This window comes from Recurvomyces mirabilis (assembly GCF_035927965.1).
Source record: "Recurvomyces mirabilis strain CCFEE 5264 chromosome Unknown scaffold_11, whole genome shotgun sequence".
Lineage (NCBI taxonomy): Eukaryota > Fungi > Ascomycota > Dothideomycetes > Mycosphaerellales > Teratosphaeriaceae > Recurvomyces > Recurvomyces mirabilis.
Window position 1 is genome coordinate 744,562 of NW_027041945.1, and position 19,558 is coordinate 764,119.

Sequence of the window (19,558 nt, forward strand, 5' to 3'; positions counted from 1 at the left end):
GACCTTGTAGCAACTGGATCGTGCTGGTGCTAGGATTGACTGCCGTGCGTCAATCACTTGTTGCTAACTCCGCCGCCTGCCAGCGCTCTGTGGACTGGGCTTTGATCCTGTTTTATGGTCAGCATAGCCTATTCATCCAGTCGTTCGGAGTTTCTTACCGCCCAGGCTTGATACAACTGGATTTTTGGACTCGATGTCTGTCGGGATCCTGGCTGCAAGACCATCCTGGCCGCAAACGGTATCTGAACTTCACGACCATTGCCACGAATAGTTTGAGTCAACACACCGTGAAGCATGAGATCCTCAGCGTCACTTCCCCCGGCATACACGCGCTGAACCACGTGTCGTCGAGATTCGATCGCCGCCCATGCGCCTGTTCGAGACTTTCGAATTGCTTGTCGTGTTATCAGTACGGGTTTGCTGCGAAAGATACGCCCAAGCACCCACCTTGCTCGCCTACAATTTCATTTTCACCGACAACCAGACGCCCGTCTGCAGCGAAGACTTCATCAGCCCATAGATTTCCAGCATCTGGATCAGGCTTATCTCCAATGCGGAAGAAATTGGTGATCAAGTTCTTGACAGCTGAGGGCACAGGGTTCATCCATTCTGCGCCTTCTGTGATGTAGGACATATTTGACGGTTACTGTTCGGCTGAAGGTGTTGATATTGGTGATGGCCGTGAGATTTGGTAAGGTACAGATTACTGCTGATCCATGATCAACTAGTAGATCACGTGCTCAGTACGGTAAGCTCCGTGTCCCCCGCACGTACAGTTCATCGAGGCGTCCGAACGAATATGGCAAGAGGGGTAGGATTAACCCCTCCCCAGCTTGAAAGCCGTGGCCCCCACGTTTGTACACGGGTTTTAGCGCTCGCCTTGCGATGGGGCGTCGTCTAAGGCGTTATATCGCTCATCACATCAGAGGAAGACGATATGTGCTGACTATCAAGGCATCGAGCCCAGAGGACACGGTTTGAGCAGTCAAGATGGTAGCAACTGGGTAGCGGCATCCTTGGCACTAGTATGAAACTGAGAACGGGAATTACACCTTATTTGATGGTTTGGAGACGACCCGAACGTGTAGAATGAATAACAAGACGATTTCAACGCATCAGAACCACTGCGAGAACCTTCGGAAACCAGTCAAACGCATATAAATACGCTGCGAGCGCTGATACACTATCGGACAACATCTCTTTAAGTGCCGACACCACATTCTCGGGCAAAATCCGAGGCATCACTTGACGATTTGTATGATAGTTTGTGTACAGAACTGATGGTTCGCGTCTGAGTCCCAATGTTTGGCAATAATTGCACCAACCGTGCGGGACTCAGACGCTAACCACCTGTACTCCTCTAGGACCCACAGGTGTACGACTTCACGCCTCCTTCCATTTCCAGCATTTTTGATACAGTCGGTGGGCAACGTGCTACACAAAGACATGCTTGTTTCGAAGTGTACCCAACCCTTCAATGCGGACCTCCACCACACCACCATCTTCTACCCACGCAGGTGGTTTCATGAAAGCAGCCACTCCGCCTGGCGTTCCCGTCATGACAACAGTGCCTTTGCGGACTGTCTTTCCTCGTGTCAAGTTGACCAAGATATCAGTGATAGAAAACAAAAGATCGTTTGTGTTGGTCGTCTGTCGCACTTCACCATTCACTCTGGTTTCAAGCTGCAGATTCATGGCATCGGGAATCACTTGACAGGACGCCAGAATTGGACCTACCGGCGCAAAGCTATCGAAAGACTTGGCCACATGATGTTGTCCTCCGGCTGCGTCCTGTGTTTGCCATTCTCGTCCGCTAACGTCATTTCCGCACATGTAACCCAAGATATAATCAGCGGGGTCATGATTTTCCTCCAGATCCTTGCAATCTCTCCCAATGACGAACGTAAGCTCGCCTTCATAGTCGAGCTTGCGCACGCATGGTGGGATCGGAATGTCTTCGAATGGTCCAGCGAGAGCATCTTGATAATTTCAGCACATGTTTCGAAGCTACTAGACAGCCCGGCATCGTTACCTGGTGGCTTTGAGAAGTACACTGGGTACTTCGGAGTCGGTAGTCCGGTCTCGGCCAGATGATTCTTGTAATTCAATCCAATGCCGTAGATTATAGGCGTGGTTGCAAGCGGGCTTAGTACCTACTACACATGTTACGACAGTAACTCCAATGCAACAGACACACGTTTGGAACACTGACCTTCACCACTCTCGCAGTCTTGTTGCTGCCTGTCAGATTCGAGAGCTCATCTCCATCGTATGTCACCACATCTTTTCCCTCGATTCTGTCGAAGTTTTCGGGTGCTTCTCCAAACAAGATTCCGCCGTCAGAGGTCTGGAACCGGATCAAACGATTAAACACTGTTTTCATGTTAGCACTAATATATGGCGCGATGGACGTGGGATGAAAATGAATTGTAGGATATGCGTTGTTTCCTTGAAGGGTCAATGATCCATATGCCTAATGATCTAGGCCGCATTCGTCCGGCATCCCCGATCACATTGGCATCGTGTGAAGACTCCGATCTCTTGAAGGGTCCCAGGTGTCATCGTTTAGTATCCTGGCATAATTTCGATCAAGCAGGAGAGAAGCATTCAAGCAGGAGAGAAGCATTCAAGCAGGAGAGAAGCATTCAAGCAGGAGAAAAGCATTTATGCGAAGTGTCCTAAGCTACGCTCTGTGTTTATCTACATGGCAACCAAGTCAGGCACGGCACGTGCGCCAATCTCGACACGTTTCATGAGCGACTTGTCAGATTCGCCATTTTGAAGCCTCGCAATGAGATCCTCTGGGTCGACGTCGGTGCCAATCGGGTTCTCAACGAAGTGCTCAGAGTTCATGAAGGCTGTTGCCTCCTCGACCGAAGCAAAGTTATCGACCTGGGTTTCTATCATATTGCGATCTGGGTCTTTGTAATAAATACTCGTCGTTGGCCCGTGGTTAACACTCCACACGGGTTCTATGCCTTTCTGCTTGCGCTGTCGATAGGCCAGGAGCAGATTGTGCATGGTGGTGAAGGAGAATGACACATGTTCTAGACCGCTGCTGGTGGGTTGCTTCGGGGCGGTTCCCGGCACACTGATGATTGCGATGCGGTGATGTTCTTCGTCGTATGTGATGAATGACAAAAAGTCGTTGCCATATGTGATGGTGCCGCCGAGAAATTTTGTGTAGAAGTCCACCATACTGGCGAAATTGGCGGTTCGAAGGACGATGTGAGCCAGACCAGCGGGGCTTGTGACTTTCCCGGCCGAAGCGTCGAAGTCAGTAGTTGCTGAAGGAGCGCCCATGATATCACCAAGTGTACTTCAAGATTGGAACTGTGAATAGATATCGAGCAGGGAGTGGCGTCCAAAGGTCCCGGAATTGCAGATGTAAACCGTGGGATGCAGCCTTGGGCGTTGGCGGTACTGCTGACAGAGGGTACTGTAGTGGATATGTATCCCCGCACGGAAGCCCCGTGATTTCCTTTCCGAACGTTTTGGGTCATGTTCGGCAGGGGGCTCTTGTCACACGATCAAACACATGGTCGGAAGGCCAAGGGCCGTACACAAAACCAGCTTCAAGGCTAGTCTGAAGGTGGTGGTCCTTCACTGATTGAATCGTATGAGACCCTTATGAACTCTAGGAGCACAGGAAGCCTTCACCAGAGTCCTTTTGGTAGCATTTTTAATTACAAATTGTTAAGTCACCTATCTGCCCCAGAAAATAACATCTATAATGCTATGGGATCGGAGTTGCCATATATCGTATGAGCCAGGTCCGACTGTATAGATATACCATTCAAGACATGTCCAAATGCCATAAGAACGCTGCACTTCAGTGAGCTACACCGTTGCTTTCTGCGCGCTCCGTCTGGCCAGTCACCACGTTCCACACGCTCTGTGCTTCATCCTCTGTACCTAGTGAATTGGCTCTCCACGCAACGTGCTGATCGGGTCGAAGAAGGACAAGGTTGCGTTCATACAGTCTCTTCGCTAGCGCCTCGTGGGACAAGGACACGATTTTGAGGGGAATGGACAGCTTGGAAGCTGCTGTTACCAAATGCTCTTCTCCAGGGGCGTTATCGTCAAATGTCAGAAGAGTCCAGTCCTTGCCTAGCTCATCGAACAGTGCGCCTCCGTGGCTGAGGAATAGGTGGGGCGGGCGACCGCCGGGCCAAGTTGTTGGTGTGTAGGCAGAAGGTTTCCACTCAGGTTCAGCCAGCGGAGGGCTGTCTTTGTCGGGTACGATGATGTGAGACTTGTAGCGGTAGCCCATTTCGATTCCGAAATCTTTGTTCTCGCCATCATGCTCCTGATAGTGCTCGTCGACCTTGACCCGTGTCTCCCGCGCCTTCTCGGTGTCCTCATCAACGTGGTTAGGGTCCGATCCATCCCGAGTGAGCAGGGTTTGCAAATCCGCATGGGTTTTGAAGTGGTCACCAGAACGAGCAACGTTGCGCTCCGCAACAGGTTTTCTTTCCAGTTCATAAGAGCGGAGCAAGTCAGTGCCGCCTGACTTGTTCACGACAGCAGCCAACTTCCATCCCAAGTCGAAAGCGTCCGCTATGCCCATATTCATGCCGTACCCTCCAGTCGGAATGTTTTGATGTGCGGCATCTCCTGCCAGTAGGACGCGACAGTGTGGTCCAGACCAGCTTTTAGTGACGGCTATGACCGGTCGCCACGTGGATCGGACAAGAACTCTGTCAATCTTGACGGGATAGGGGTCGTTCATGCCGCCCAGCACTCGAGCCACCACATCTTCAGCACTCATATTGTCCGTCTCGTCCTCGACGTCCGCGGGTAGAAACAAATGGGTAGTCCATGTATCGACCTCGTCTTGAGCAATTATAGCTCCCCCGAGACCTCCTGCAGGGTTGGTAATAAAAATATGCCAGAATCGACCGTGTTTGTGCAGTCGTTGAAGGTCTCGGGACTTGAAGTGAACTAGGGTGGCTCTTACTGGACTACAAATATTAGGAGAATGAGGAACGCAGAAGGTATGCTGGGTGACACGTACATCGGTCCACCTTCTAAGGGTATTGCGAGCGATCGTCTTACAATGCTGGATCCACCGTCGCAACCGGCCAAGTATTTTGAAACGAACACATGTGTGGTGCCATCAGGGTCCCTGACCGTTGTCAATACACGTTGTTCTTCCTCCGAGACACTCTCCACAGTCCAGCCAAAGCGTATATCGATCCGTGGATCCCGATCACATATAGCTTTCAGCCACTTCTCGAACACGGCTTGCGAGATCCGCTGCCAGGCCTCACGGGGCTGAGTGCCGTCGTTACACTCCCTAATCTGTTGTTCAAATTTGTGGACGCCCGGAAGTTCCCACTTGCTCAATAAATAATCCTTTCCCATGCCTGTGGACATGAGGACATCTGCATCAATATCCGGGTCAACGCCGTGCTTTCGCAGCTCAGCTGCAAGTCCAATAGTGCGGAATAGCTCCATGGAACGTGCATTCGTCAAGTCCATCTTTGGCCAACTGGTGGTTGTTCGGTTGCGCTCAAACAATATCGAAGAAACGCCGCGGTGGGAGAGAATTCGTGCCAGGGCCAGTCCAATCGGCCCACCTCCTGCGATGACGACCACGTCATCGGGAAGTAGGGATTCTTTGGGTATCATGGTGGTTATACGCAACGCTGACGGTCTATCTTGTAGGTGGGACGGTTCACTTTGTAGATCAAGTCATGTATGTGGAGTGTAGAGGATACACTCTTTGCCTGACACCGACACCCCGCATCTCGGGGCCACCTTCTACGTCGGGTCGGAATCGCGATCGCCCCTCTGAGATGAGCCCAATCGTCGGGCCCTGGGCCTTCTTACGCCTCGACAGACCTGATGATACTCCCACCGTCTTGAGAACATGGCCAGAGAAGCAATATTTAGGTGTCAAACATCGTTAACACCACCACGCTCACCTGGGCAATGTCGAAGGCCCCGACCGTTCATGTCCGAACTGCATAGATCGCGGGCTTGAATGCGTGATGTCAGGTGCTCACAATCAATCTCAAGAGACTCGTAATGTTCAGCCAAAGACCCTGATATCGACCTCTGGTCAGATCGACGTGCAGCGTTACGTACCTTCTACCCGCATGGCGGCTTTGTACTCTGGCGTTGATCCGACACAGATTGATCATGATAACATCACAGCCTGTGCAACAGATGGGTCGAATGTCGCCCACAGCTTGATGATGCAGGCTAAGGGAGCAGCGTCCCCCAAATGACATGGTACGCTCGCTTCTAAGTGTTCCCGTATGGGACCGGGACGCGCACTCGACGCCGCTCGAGAGTTGGCAGTGGAGCGGTCAAGCGTGGAAAAGACTCTTTACAACACATCTGGCATCTCTGCGGGTGAAAGAATGTCATCTACGCTATCCGCGCCTGGTTTCAGCATGGAGCAGAAATTATGTGTACAAGTCGCCTATCTGACGGTCAAAATGAGCATCTACACGGTCTTAGCATATCCCTGGTTGCGTTCTCTGATCCGCCTGGTACCTGATGAGCAGTATCGGGAGGTTGTTGCAAACTCAATAGCTGCCCCGGTCGATGCTGCTCGCAACGCTATTCTCCTTACTGAGCGCATACGCTTCGAAGCTCAAACGCCGGCGCCGTAAGATGCACCAATCTATCCGTTTATCAGAGTGACCAGAAACCTGACATGGCGTACTGAAACAGAGTCGCGTTCTTCGGCCCCATTTTCGCCATCATATCTTTGTTCGTCTGCTCTCTTGATTCACATACCGATGCAACCGACCTAGCGATGATGGACATTGGAACGGGCTAGTTCGGAAGGCTTCATCTCACGACAGACTCGCTCACCTCGGTGCCGTTTGTACGTACGCTGTCGAGCCTGACAAGTGCTCACTGTGCCGAGATTCCGGCAGCCAGCACACTGTCGTGCTTTTCTCAAATTGGTGTCAACTTTGGAGAGGCCACGGGTCCAGAGACGTATTTCTGGGCTCTAGACACTGGCATGACCTGTGAATTCGACCTGGAAGATTGGGGCACGTTCTCTAGGAGCAGTCCCCTGGAGAGAACATAATTTGCGTCGCTAATCGAAGAGTCCACTAAGTCGCATGATCCAATGTCACGTCTTGTCTTTGTGCTACTGAACCAAATGGTACTGTCGGTTTGGACAATTATAAAGTGGCTTTCTACCATCATTCCGATAGTCCAGGGTCATCACGTGGAGAAATCAGCCCCCCAGAACTCCGTTTTGTGACCCCAGCTTACCCCAAGGCCAGATCGCCCAATTTGTTCGGAAAGGTACTTCGGAAAGGGTCATGGTGGGGGAACTCTGGCGCGTCCTGACAACTCATCAAGATAAAGTGACTGCGTTCAGTATCCCACAGAGCGCGTTCTCCTTCATGAGAGTGCTGTAGGACTCGCATCATACAACCTCAAGCCATTATGGTCCTCTTCTCCTCCAGCAACGTCCTGCTTCTACTGGGCTTCTTCGCTGTCTCTTCCCTTTTCCTCTTGACAAAAGCATGGAAGATTGGGAGTCGACCTGTCGACATCCCACCTGGGCCCCCCACCATCCCAATCTTTGGCAATCTCCATCAGATGCCCATCGACAAGCCTCATCTTCAATTGCAGAAATGGGCGCAGGAATATGGGTAAGCCAGAAGGGACGCGCAATGCGGAGATGGAAGCTGACGGTATCAGCCCTGTATACTCAATCATTCTGGGTACCACTACCATGATCGTGTTGTCTAGTGATGAGGCTGTGAAAGATTTGCTGGATAAGCGCAGCGGAAATTATTCTGACCGACCAGACATGTATATTGGACAGACCATTGCCAGTGGAGGACTCCGGTTGGTCGTGATGGTGAGCTTCCTATGCATTTCCTTATGAAAAAGGCCATCTAACCATTCCTTTGCTTTGTCTCAGCGGTACGGTAAATTCTGGCGCATGATCCATAAGACTATCCACAACATCCTGAACATTCGCGCTGCCGTCAACTACGTACCGTATCAGGATCTCGAAAATAAGATCATGCTTCAAGGTATAATCGACGAACCTGACGCATTTCTCGACCACATTCGACGTTACACGTTTTCGCTATCTACTCAAATCATCTTTGGCTATCGAGCTCCGTCCACCCAAGATCCCAATCTTCAGCAGCTATTCTGGGTAAGTCAAGACCAGCTACACCGCAACGCTCCTCCTAAATCTCATACAGAGCTTTGAACGATGGGGCAAACTTGCGGGTAGTGCAAGCGCACAGATAGCTGATTTATTCCCAATCCTCCAATCCATTCCCGCCGCTCTCTCTCCGCCCGTGCGTACTGCTCGGTGGCTACACGAGAAGGAAAAATTTTTATATGTTCGCTTGTGGATGCGTGCAAAGAAGGGAGTCTCAGACGGGACTGGACACGTACGTGCATCACGGATACCTTTGAATCCCGAGACAATGACAGACGCTAATCGAACAGCCTTGCTTCTGCAATGATCTCTTTCGGGCACAGGAGACGGAAGGCTTCGACGACGCCCAAGCAGGATACATCAGCGGCTCTCTTCTCGAAGCGGGTTCTGACACTACTGCTGCGATTCTCTATGGCTTTATTCTTGCCATGATCATACACCCTGATGTCCAGAACAAGGTGAAGGCAGAAGTCGATAAGGTCGTAGGACCCGAACGATTACCCACCATCGAGGACTATGAGAATCTCCCGTATGTGAGGTGTTGCATTAAGGAGGCCATGCGCTGGATGCCGACCGTGATACTGGGTGTACCACATGCCGCCGTGAACGAGGACACCTATAAGGGCTGGCGAATTCCCGCTGGAGCGACAGTTATCAACAATGTCTGGAGCATTCACATGGATCCGAAACGATCTCCTGATCCTCGTACCTACAAGCCAGAGCGTTTTGCCTCTGACACGAGATCCTTATACGAATCCGCCACTGGGGAGGCCTCTCAAAGAGACAATTACGTCTTTGGTGCGGGGCGCCGACTATGTCAGGGTATTCATATCGCCGAGCGAAGCCTGGCTCTTGGAGTCTCCCGTCTCATGTGGTCCTTCGACATCAGTCCTGCGACCGATCCCCAGACCGGGGAACCTGCCAAGTACGACGGCGACGACCTTGTCGGTGGCATTACTGTTGAGCCACGACACTACAAGTGCAACTTCAAGATCCGTAGCATACAAAAAGACAAGATCATCAGGCGAGCAGTGGAAAAGGATGCGGCAGACTTCCTCGACAGCCGGACTGGACAGTGGCGAAAAACTCCGGACGGTATGGCCTTCAGCACGTGGGTACCGGAAGAGGTCAAATTTTGAGACGCTAGACTACGTTGATATGGGCAGTTTGGGACTTCTCTAATACGCCGTGACTGAGGATATCATGGAGAAGTCGCTGAAAGGTAGCACTGCCGTACATGAGAATTGTTATCGAGGGAGCATTCCATAGTCAAACTATGTGCAGTGTTGGAATATGCAGTCCAGCAGTGAACTCAGTGATAGCCTCAGGAAACAACGCAGATCAGGTAATAGTTAGTCAGTCAAGTGATCTGGACGAAGGGCTTGAACACCAAGCAGCTCGCCGCTCTGTAGTTAGTTCTCTATTCAATCCACACTGTAATCAATCAGATCACTTGGTTGGGTCCTAAGTACAATTCAGACTGTCCGACACCGCCACAGCTGTGCACTATATACGAAGACAGTTTTCCAACATGCAGTTTCATTCACTAACTCGGCCAACCAACAAGCTTTGCCATCCTTCTAACTTACTCCACCGAATCAATCGATATGCAGTTTTAATCCATCACAACCTTGCCATTCTGGCTGCTGGTGTCTCCGGCGCAGCCCTTCAGGCTCGTGGCGCCACTGGAGGCACTTGCCACTTGGAGATCAGCTTCGCTCGTGGTCAAGTGAGCAACTATCAACTCATTCCATAATAGAACAGCTAGTTAACACGCTATACACATAACCTTTTCTGCGGCGGTGACAACTCCTACGCTTGCAGAACCCAAAGTCATACATGCGGACGGCAGCAACGAAGAACTCTCAAACGAATGCAGATACGTCGCAAGGGACCACTGCTACCCATACAAGCTTCCTTACAGCATCTTGTAAGATATCCCAAAAGGAGTAAATAGATGGAGCTCGGCTCATCACACCATCGGCAGTCTAATAAAAGACGGATATGTCAACTACGCTGCCGAGCATGCCGTATTCCACAGCTCTCATTGCAAGCAAGATGCGTTCTCTGGCATCTCCGCCGATGGCCTCGCGGAGAATTGCCTCTTGCTAAAAGCACAAAGCCATTCAAAGGGCGAGCAATCATGTTTGTGCGAAGCCTATTACATGTACCATCAACAGACCAATTGATCAAGTTCACGAGCGATGAACTCATTGCTATTGTTGTTTTCCTCTGAATGGTATACACAGGTATAGCGCCAATCTCATTTCTGGATGCTGTGGCTCGAGGCGGTTGGTGAACGAAGATATCCAATTCCGTCGATGCGGATTATATTACACTGCGCGAGTCTCATCGAGCTCATTGCTGCCTTTTCAAAAAAACGTAAAGCGAAGGGATCCTGAGGTCGTGCTTAGCGTTGACGATTTCTGCATCTGGGAACATTCTCACATGTGACACTAATTGTTCGTCTCAGTTTCCCTTGTTCCTCGTGGACCAGGGCCGCCGCGTTACGATAATGGTAACAATTCTGCTTTAGATCCTGCAGTCTAGTGCCGATTTAGATTACTGTCCCAGTGCCAAGGCGGAGACCCCGCAGTGGAGGCCCCTCGGCCCTTTATAAAGATACATTAGTTTGCAGAACCAGGCAAGGCAGTCATCCCCTGCGCAGTGGTAAGGTTTTGACTTGATACAGAAACGGAGCCGCAAGCGGAGATCGGCTGGTCGTCGGTCGAAGTTGTTCTAAGAAACGGTTGCTTGGCCGTTGTGGCTCGCTAGTGTGTATCTACCCAGTGAATGTCGTGATTTGGTACGAGCAAAGTGCATCGCCATCCATGATCGCCCATGGTGCAGGATAGCGGGCCTCAGAACGCCGGCATCGCCAACCCAGGATGATTGGCAGAGAAAGCGACGGAACATTTGGCGTTTCATCAGCATCGCTCTGGAAGGGAGTTTTCATATAGTCTAGTGTTTACGTCAAACGGCCACGAGGGTCCTGCAAATAGAGACAAAGTCGTTCTAGTATGTCACGACCGGCCACATAGGTCATGTTGCTGTGGTCAAGGACAAGCGCCCTCGATTCCGGGATTTCATGCGCAACTGTTGGCTGAGACGGTGTTGGCAATGACTCAGGCGGACCCATCGAGCGAAGTCAAGGTGATCGTTCAGGCAGGCAAGCCAAAATGCCTTTGTACATGCCTGGAGTTGCTGGACTTGGCGCCAGACAAGCCCATGAGCTTCAAGAGAGGCTCTACTTCGATCGCTTTGACGAGATGCTGTTCAGATCTGGCAGAATGCCGATTGCAGTGGTGGATGGACCGGTAGCAGGATATGGAGGCAGCAACTTGGCTTTGTTCGATCTTGAACAAGGTGTGTCAGATGCGGACTTCTTCACTACATTTGTGAATCGGAGCACGGCACAGTAAGGTGCCTCAAGTGTGAACTTCAATAAAACCGTGAGCCACCAGAAGACCGCCGGGTGGTTTCTGGCAGGCTACCGTATCCCGCAGCTGGAGCAGACAGTCTTGGCCTACTGACAGGAATCATCAAAGAATGACGGATTCTCCTGAAGACTATGATCATTGCACGGAGAACAGCAAGGTTGCCACCAGGATCCCCGCGAGCTATGGAGCAGCTTTTTAAAGACACGCTTCGTCGGGACTTCCTCGTGCCGACAATCGGGCGAGCGACCTCACCGATGCCGAGAGACATAAATCAACCGAGTGTCGTGAGGCTGTGGCGCGCTTCAGGACTGAGGACGAGGTGAAAGGAAAGATGGGTAGCAAGTTGTAGCAGTAATGTACGTACCTAGATGTCGTCCACCTGCCATAGTTATTATTACTCCATGAAGTAAGGTACCGTTGGTATATGAAATGGACGGCTAGAACTGTTAGAGTTAAGTGAGGAGCGTTGCGCTAGACCTATTTGACTACTATGGCGGAGGCTGTCAAAACAATGGGAGCGCTTAAGTTGCCCGCCTCAGATGTGGCAAATCGCAATGCCTGGATGGGGAGTGGTCAATCACCTTACCTTAGGTATTGTACGCTTTTATTATCCGAGGCTCGTCATGCCTTGCGCGGGCATTGTACTGATTACTTGAAAGGCCAGGTCGACCCGTCTCACCCAGATAGGCTCTACCGTCAGCTATCCTACAGCATGATTGCCCATCCGGGCAGCGAGACCATCAGTCCAAGTCCGGGCAAGGTCAATGTCACCTACACCACAAGGCCGTCACGGCGCACATCGCAGGCTTGTGGCAACTGTCGGTTCGACTTTGTGCCCACCTAATGACGCCAACAAGTAACTGACCGAGATAACAGTCGCAAGAAGGCTCGTTGTACTAGCGAAAGGCCGACCTGTCGACTCTGCCGCCGCCTATCCCAAGCATGTATCTACGCTGATCACGAGCCGGTACAGTCGCAGGAGAGACGGTCCAGTATAGCCGCCTCGCCTGCGCCAAATGCTGTCGTTCCGCAGCAGGCCGAAGCTGTTAGTCGCCTTACGATTGGACAAGGTACACACGACTTACATTTTTCAGCCAGTCACTCACGCAATGTTCGCTGCGATGGAGGCCAAGCTCGTCCAGATGCAGGAAACGATGTATAGGTAAGTGTTATCATCACGGACTAGGCTAGCACAACATTCATAGTTAATGCAGCATCTCCCGAACCCTTCAACATCCTGGTCTGCAAATTGGCGACCGAGCGCCAGTGTCTTATGGCAGTCAAAGGTCGCACTCGATAGCTCAAGACGAGTTCGGCTCGACACCTGACAGTCTACCTTACGAACCCGGCCCAGCCGCACCGATCGATCATAATATCAGCTACACCTTTTGTGGCGGCGATCCGCCAGCCGCTGTCGTTATGAGCACTGTCAAAACCTTCTTTCTGTACTGCCACAACCAGCCATATTGCTTCTTCCAGCCTGCTCACTTCCAGCAAAGGATAGCGGGAAACGTCGTACCAGACCATCTCTTATTCGCCATACTTGCACATGCATCACGTTTCTCCATAGAGCCTTATTATCAAGGCCGCCAACGTGAGCTTGCCGAAAAGTTTGCCAACAGGTCCTGGAATGCAATCGTTTCGCAAATATTTTCTGGCACCAAGACTATGAGCCTGGTCACGCTCCAAAGCATCGGCTTACTCTCCATATTCGACTATACAGGTGACGTTTGTCATCCTAGTGGAGCTCTATACATCTGCTGATATTGACTACTAGCCGGGAAGAAGCGACACGGCTCGGCATGGGTGAAAATCGGATTGGCCGTGAAGCTTGCGCAAGAAATGCGCCTCATGATGGAACCAAATTCAACGATCCCAACAATCGACGCCGAGGAATGCCGGAGGACGTTCTGGACGTTCTACCTACTGGACCGCCTGGTGTCTTGTAGCCGTGCGAAACCACCTGCGATCTTGGAAGGCTCTTGTCTGTTGCAGCTGCCCTGTGACGAGGCACTCTGGGCCGCCGGCCAAGCTATCAAGACGCAAAGGCTCGAGAATCTTGCGTCCAGAGACCTCCTTGAGCCCGCAGAAGTCACGCCGTTCGCTGTAGTGGTTTTGGCTTCTTACGTTCTCAGCCGATGCGCTCAATACATGCTCCAGGACTATAATATACGAAGCAAGGAGCTTCTTTGGAGTCCTCAGTCGGATCATACGTCTATCGCCGGTGATCTTGCCTATCTGGAAAGTCATTTCGATATGGATTGCGGGACTGAACACATGATGACGAAGATCTGCCAGGGCGCCTCAACAATAGACCAGAGCCGCGCGGGACCCATGGTCTTTGCGCGCGCACTTGTCTACCTTGGCCGTTGTCTTCTGCACCATCCGTTCTTGCTACGTCGGCGCTTGCTGGCGTGTAACGTGACTGCGCCCGCAAAGTTTCTCTCGCGATCATTCGATTTGTGTCGCACATACGCTGTTCAACTTACTCAGCTTATGTCAGAAGCTTCTCGTGCAGGATGTATAGTGCTGACGTCGTTCTATGGATACTCTGCGGTCGTGGCTGGTGGCATACATGTCTTGAACACTCACAATCAACAAGCGCACATTGCTGAGGAAGCTGGTCTCAACTTGAGCATTTGCGAAGTCCTGCTCGATACGGTCTCGACATACTGGGTCAATGTGGGGTCTATGGTACGGATAGTCAAGTACGTCCTGAGCTCAAGACAGACTGCTGATACTTCGTGACAGCAAGAAGCACTGCGGGTTTTCTCCGCTCACGGTTTTGACTACTGTTTTCTCAACGACGTATCGCACACCGAGCTCGCTTTGAGTGCGGAGGCAATGGAGACGTTGTGGTCTGTCGTAGACTATTCAGCCATGTCGAGTATATCGCACCCGAAGCCTCCCGTTACCACGAACCTCTTCGATGTCTCCAACAATAATCAGTGGTTTGACCTGTTCAACAGTGCAGGCTATCTGGATAACGAAACGCTACCGGGGCTGCGGGAGACGAATGGGTGAGAAGAAGGCGGGACAGAATAGCGCGACTACGCGTTGGGCAATAGAACCACGACAGCAGCATTCGTACTTTGCCTGATACAGTCCACAAACCTACAACGGAGCAGTAGCGAGGAACAAATACCTTATATAAATCGAACTTGGCATGATGTACGCAGTACACACCCCTTCCATTCACAATTTCGACATCTGTCTGGCTCTTTGGACTTCGAGCTGCCGGAGTTCCACTCTTCTGATCTTGCCGCTTATTGTCTTTGGCAGGAAGTTTTCGCACACGAACTCAATCTTGCGCGGGTACTTGTATGGTGCTGCCATCTCCCTGCAGAACCTTTGCAGCTCAGCCGCTAACTGAGACACATCTGCCGAAAGAAACTCCTTGTTCCGCACGATGAATGCTTTAACGACATCGCCGCGGGCTGCATCTGGCGAAGCTACAACTGCTGATTCCTGCACTGCTGGATGTCTCTTCAGTACCGACTCGATTTCGAATGGGCCTGTATCAGTTCGTCAGCCGGCAGAACATGCTCCACTTGCACTCAAAAACCACCTACCTATACGGTACCCCGAGGCATTGATGACATCGTCCGCCCTGCCAACGAACCATATATAACCATCCTCGTCGCGGTATGCTCGATCTCCAGTCAGGAACCATTGCCTTGGGTGAACGCTGCGACCCGGGCGTGCTTCGTGCCGCACGGCTCGCTTCACATCTCCAGTTGCGGATATGTAGCCATCGAAGATGCAGGCCACCATATCTCCGGCTTTTGTCGTTGTTGCTATCGCAATATCTCCTTCTTCTCCGGTCGGACATGACTCGCCATCCTGATCGATGATCTCGAAAGGCAGCCCTGGGATCGGTTTGCCCATGGATCCAGGGCGGACCACGTGGCCCACAAGATTGCCACACAGCAGAGTCGATTCAGTCTGTCCGTATCCTACACAAACGGGTCAGAATGTATTCATTTTCAGCTCGGTTAGCTGCATCGTTTCTGGATGAAGTAAGCTCGCACCGTCTTTGATTTCGCAGCCAGTCATATCTTGCCACTGGTTGATTACTTCACTGTTGAGAGGCTCGCCTGCGCCCACACAGTGCTCAAGGGACTTTGGTGGTTTAGCTTTGCACAGCTCGCGCATGGCTGTCGTTATGAGCTGTCTGTATACAGTGGGAGGGGCGCACAGCGTGCTTATAGAATATTGGTGCAAAGTCCCGAGCAAAGATGCCGCCGAGAACGGTCCCGAGAGGTCTTCGACAAATAGTGCTGCGCCCATGTTCCACGCGCCAAACCAGGCCCAGGCAGCCTTACCCCAACCTATACCGCGAGTCAGCCGAAGGAGCAGTCTTGGGTTCGGAAGATTTACCTTGCTCTGATAAGTTCCAGTACACCTTTCCGGGCCGTAAGTCCAGCCAATACTTTCCTGTCATTGCGGACGCTACAAACCGTCAGTCCAATGGCACATGGCGGCGAGGCTACGTACAAAGTGGACATGAAACCTGATTATGAAGGACCATCTTTGGCATTCCCGTCGTGCCGGAGGTGAAGTAGATCAAAGCTGGATCTTTGCTTGCAGTCCTAGGTCCGTGGAAAGGACCCTCGACATCGAACGATGACATTGCTTCTTGATACTGTGTTACTCCCGCTGCTTTGACCGCGGTGCCTGCCGCTTGTATCACGGTCCGTATCCTAGGACATTGTCCTCGAACGCTCAGCAGAGTTCGAATCGATTGTTCGTCCCCGATGAAAAGCGTTGCATCTGATGCTTCTGCACGATATGCTATGTCTTTACCCACTGCTAATGTGGTGCAAGGGCACAGCACGAGACCCATCCTGATTACAGCTGTCGCGAGCTCCCACCTGACAGATGAGAAATATTAGCTTCTGGCATGGCTCGAGTGGTATTGCCAAAGGCGTTTACTCACCAGGCGGGTACACGAGAGAGCAGAATCATCACTCGCTCGCCCTGCTGGGCTCCCAGGCTTTTCAACAGATGCGCAGCCTGCTGAGATCGCTGACTGAAGTAAGCGTACGAGAGCTCTCGTGCTGGCACGCCATTACCAGTTGTCCAGTACATCGCTGGCAGGCCAGGGTATCGCTCGGCCCATTGATCGACGACATCTGTGGCAAAGTTGAACTCGTCTGGACAGGTGGTTGGAGTGACAGAGCGATCTGCCGGGTGTGCAGCAAGAGTAGAAGCCATCGTGAGCTGGGTCCGGGGGTTCAGGCTGACATTCTTTGTGTGGGAGCTTTGGATCTGTTCATCAGCCGCTCCCTTCTCGCTCAAGATACTCTATAACTTGGGCGGGGTCTGCAGTTCTGATATGATCAACGCCCGGCCGGAACCTATCGAGCCATCCACAAACGGGGTATCGTCGCCAAGTCATGCCCGTCACGCGCAGGTGTTCCCCAGTTTCCTTATGCGGAAGCCTCCCCAGTTTCCCCAGAGTCACAGGTGCCCCGTGTCCGTCTCCAGGTCCGCTTCCGGGGCCAAAGGTACCAACTTACGCACTCTCTACTCGATTGAGAGTGCCCCAATAGCAACAATAAAACTAGACCGATTCACACGATCAACTGAAGATCCGGAGAAACGGGGGCTGACCCATCTTACTCGGGGTCAACAAGCGGGGCGTTTAAAGCAAGGCGAGTCCAAGCTACATAAACATGCGGGAGCCCATTTGCATCTGTTTCTGTCATTGCTCCTGACAAGTCCTACTCTGTTTAGCACACAGCTGTCTCATCCCGAACATCTAAACATGTCAACTCAAATGTCCGAGAAGAGGGGGCAAGACGAACATTACGACGGAGATCTTCGAAAAACTGATACCGCTGGAAGCGTCGTGTTGACAATGGAGATGTTCGAGAAGCTGTACCTTTCGCCAGCCAACAAAGTTTCTGGCGACCTGCGACAAAGATTCGCCAATCCCACCCCCTTGTAAGCACCCAGCTCGAGCCATAGTCCCAATTTCAGATACTGATCTCCGTAGGCCTTTGCTGGGTTTCATTGTCACGACAGCATGTGTACCTTCAGCCCTCATGGGGTGGGGAGGCGCTAGTGGAGGCGGTGCGGCGACGATTGGCGTCTGCTACTTCTTCGGCGGAATGCTGCAGATTATTGGTGCCGTCCTCGAATGGATCATAGGCAATACATTCGTCTACATCGTCTTCGTAAGCAACGATCTCCTCCCTTTGCAAAGAGACGATCAGGCCATACTGAGTCTCATTTGCAGGGTACCTTTGGTATGTGTCGCTGTTTTGACAGATGAGGTGATGAGCAAAGTACTGATATCGAACGTCTCCCAGGCGCTTTTTGGCTGTCCTTCGCCGCGACGCTGACGCCATACTACAACGCCGAAACAGCCTTCACGTCCACAGCCAAATCTGAGGCTGCAGGTGCTGCGGCATTCGAGACGAGCTTCGGTAAGATATGTGCTACCATTTGTTGTAGACATCTCGCTGATATCTTCGTCTCCAGCCTTTTTTCCTGCATTCCTGGGAGTTATCGTCTTCATGTTCATGATCTGCTCGCTTCGGACGAACGTTATCTTCTTTTTAATCTTCCTCACGGTGGATATCGCTCTGTTCCTGCTGGCTGCAGCGTACTGGAAAGCTTCAGTGGGTGAACTGGCACTATTCCATACCCTCGGGTTTACAGCTGGTGCCTTCACTTTTGTAAGTGTCCCGCTGGGCAGATGTGGTCGCTTTTTGCATTCGAGCCAAACGCTAACCACTTATGTCAAGATTCTCTGCGTCCTCGCCCTGTACCTGTTGTTCGTTCAGCTCCTGGCCGCTGTAGAGTTCCCGTTGACTCTCCCAGTCGGTGACCTGAGCAGCAGAATCGGGAAGAAGAAGGTAGGGCCAGGAGAGGCAGTCTAAGTCAGCCGCCGTAAAGCCCATCTGGTAGATTTGCGATCTATCGACACTACTGTTCTTTGAGGAGCAATGTGTAGTACCATGCAGTCGTGCCCTGTACTTATTGGCTTAAGAAATGAGGTCCAGATCTCACAATGTGTACGCCGTTATTGGATGAAGTGTTTTGGTCAATCGAGGACGCATTCGCCACCTTGGTTCAAGGCCGAATATCAGGCAGGTCTCTGCCTCACGAAGCCTCATACGTGACACCTTGTTTGCCACACTTACATGGCACCGAAACAATTCAGTTTGTTCCTGACGCATTAGACTACTGACGCGAGTCGGCGGCCCAGAGACTGAGAGATATACGCCGGGTTACTGCACCAAGCCGGTCGATCACAACAGTATGCCCTTGTCAGGAAAGGTCAGCTCAGCTAGAGCTCAGATAGAGCTCAATAAAACGACACGGACGGTGCACAAGCCTGGGGGTGTGACGGGCTCCCGAGTTACTGCTACGGTCGTGAGGCGTGGGAACGTTCGGCGCCGTTTCCGAGACCGTGTCCGGGTCCGTCTTGTCGCAAAACATCACCATCGTCCGTGTAGCAGTCTGTCGTGCTACTCTAGATTTGACACTCGGAACACGACCCTGCGTCAAGGGTCAAGTCCTCGGTCAGGAATGCTCCACATCAACAATTGCGGCTAGTGGTATGGCACTGCAATATCGTTGTTCTGTTCTTCTAGGCTCGTCACTACGCTAGAAACGCCCCGCCGCATACCTGAACCCTTTACACTTTCTATGCGTCCACTGCACATAGGCTCAGACTAGTCCACGCCTATACACGTTCCGGCTTCTTGCATCCATTCCAGCTGGCTTCCCATCAAGCGCTCGATAATCAAAAGCGACCCAATTGCTCGCCATCCTTGCTATGAACCAAGCAAAGGGCCACCTACCCGGGCCGACAAGGACTGAGGAAGAGCTCGAAGGCTCTCTGCATCAGCCGCTCGAAGCTTCAGAACGGTCTCAGTCCAGGGACCTCCACGGCGACATCCCACGAAGACTGCTTTCTAACACGAGGTTCGACTTTGCTGGG

At 51.8% G+C, this 19,558-nt stretch overlaps 8 protein-coding genes across 8 annotated transcripts; 3 read left to right on the forward strand and 5 right to left on the reverse strand.

The window, feature by feature from the left end:
• Positions 1-128: 128 nt before the first annotated feature.
• Positions 129-634, reverse strand: LTS14_004997 (uncharacterized protein; the record flags this gene model as incomplete). Its single annotated transcript, XM_064837696.1, has 2 exons — positions 129-373; positions 448-634. 2 exons carry the CDS (start codon positions 632-634, stop codon positions 129-131), a joined length of 432 nt encoding a protein of 143 aa, XP_064695019.1.
• Positions 635-1,434: 800 nt separating this feature from the next.
• Positions 1,435-2,383, reverse strand: LTS14_004998 (uncharacterized protein; the record flags this gene model as incomplete). The annotated part of the gene is made up of 3 exons (XM_064837697.1): positions 1,435-1,979; positions 2,033-2,153; positions 2,213-2,383. 3 exons carry the CDS (start codon positions 2,381-2,383, stop codon positions 1,435-1,437), a joined length of 837 nt encoding a protein of 278 aa, XP_064695020.1.
• A 317-nt stretch (positions 2,384-2,700) lies between these two features.
• LTS14_004999 (uncharacterized protein) lies at positions 2,701-3,303 on the reverse strand (the record flags this gene model as incomplete). Its single annotated transcript, XM_064837698.1, has 1 exon — positions 2,701-3,303. One exon carries the CDS (start codon positions 3,301-3,303, stop codon positions 2,701-2,703), a length of 603 nt encoding a protein of 200 aa, XP_064695021.1.
• A 529-nt stretch (positions 3,304-3,832) lies between these two features.
• LTS14_005000 (uncharacterized protein) lies at positions 3,833-5,634 on the reverse strand (the record flags this gene model as incomplete). The annotated part of the gene is made up of 2 exons (XM_064837699.1): positions 3,833-4,964; positions 5,018-5,634. 2 exons carry the CDS (start codon positions 5,632-5,634, stop codon positions 3,833-3,835), a joined length of 1,749 nt encoding a protein of 582 aa, XP_064695022.1.
• Positions 5,635-7,927: 2,293 nt separating this feature from the next.
• Positions 7,928-9,300, forward strand: LTS14_005001 (uncharacterized protein; the record flags this gene model as incomplete). Its single annotated transcript, XM_064837700.1, has 3 exons — positions 7,928-8,149; positions 8,199-8,393; positions 8,485-9,300. 3 exons carry the CDS (start codon positions 7,928-7,930, stop codon positions 9,298-9,300), a joined length of 1,233 nt encoding a protein of 410 aa, XP_064695023.1.
• Positions 9,301-13,455: 4,155 nt separating this feature from the next.
• Positions 13,456-14,625, forward strand: LTS14_005002 (uncharacterized protein; the record flags this gene model as incomplete). Its single annotated transcript, XM_064837701.1, has 2 exons — positions 13,456-14,295; positions 14,353-14,625. 2 exons carry the CDS (start codon positions 13,456-13,458, stop codon positions 14,623-14,625), a joined length of 1,113 nt encoding a protein of 370 aa, XP_064695024.1.
• A 171-nt stretch (positions 14,626-14,796) lies between these two features.
• Positions 14,797-15,756, reverse strand: LTS14_005003 (uncharacterized protein; the record flags this gene model as incomplete). Its single annotated transcript, XM_064837702.1, has 3 exons — positions 14,797-15,116; positions 15,174-15,557; positions 15,633-15,756. The coding sequence occupies 3 exons, from the start codon at positions 15,754-15,756 to the stop codon at positions 14,797-14,799; spliced, it is 828 nt and encodes a 275-aa protein (XP_064695025.1).
• Positions 15,757-17,371: 1,615 nt separating this feature from the next.
• Positions 17,372-18,491, forward strand: LTS14_005004 (uncharacterized protein; the record flags this gene model as incomplete). Its single annotated transcript, XM_064837703.1, has 6 exons — positions 17,372-17,550; positions 17,603-17,783; positions 17,846-17,855; positions 17,919-18,035; positions 18,091-18,287; positions 18,357-18,491. The coding sequence occupies 6 exons, from the start codon at positions 17,372-17,374 to the stop codon at positions 18,489-18,491; spliced, it is 819 nt and encodes a 272-aa protein (XP_064695026.1).
• Positions 18,492-19,558: the final 1,067 nt, after the last annotated feature.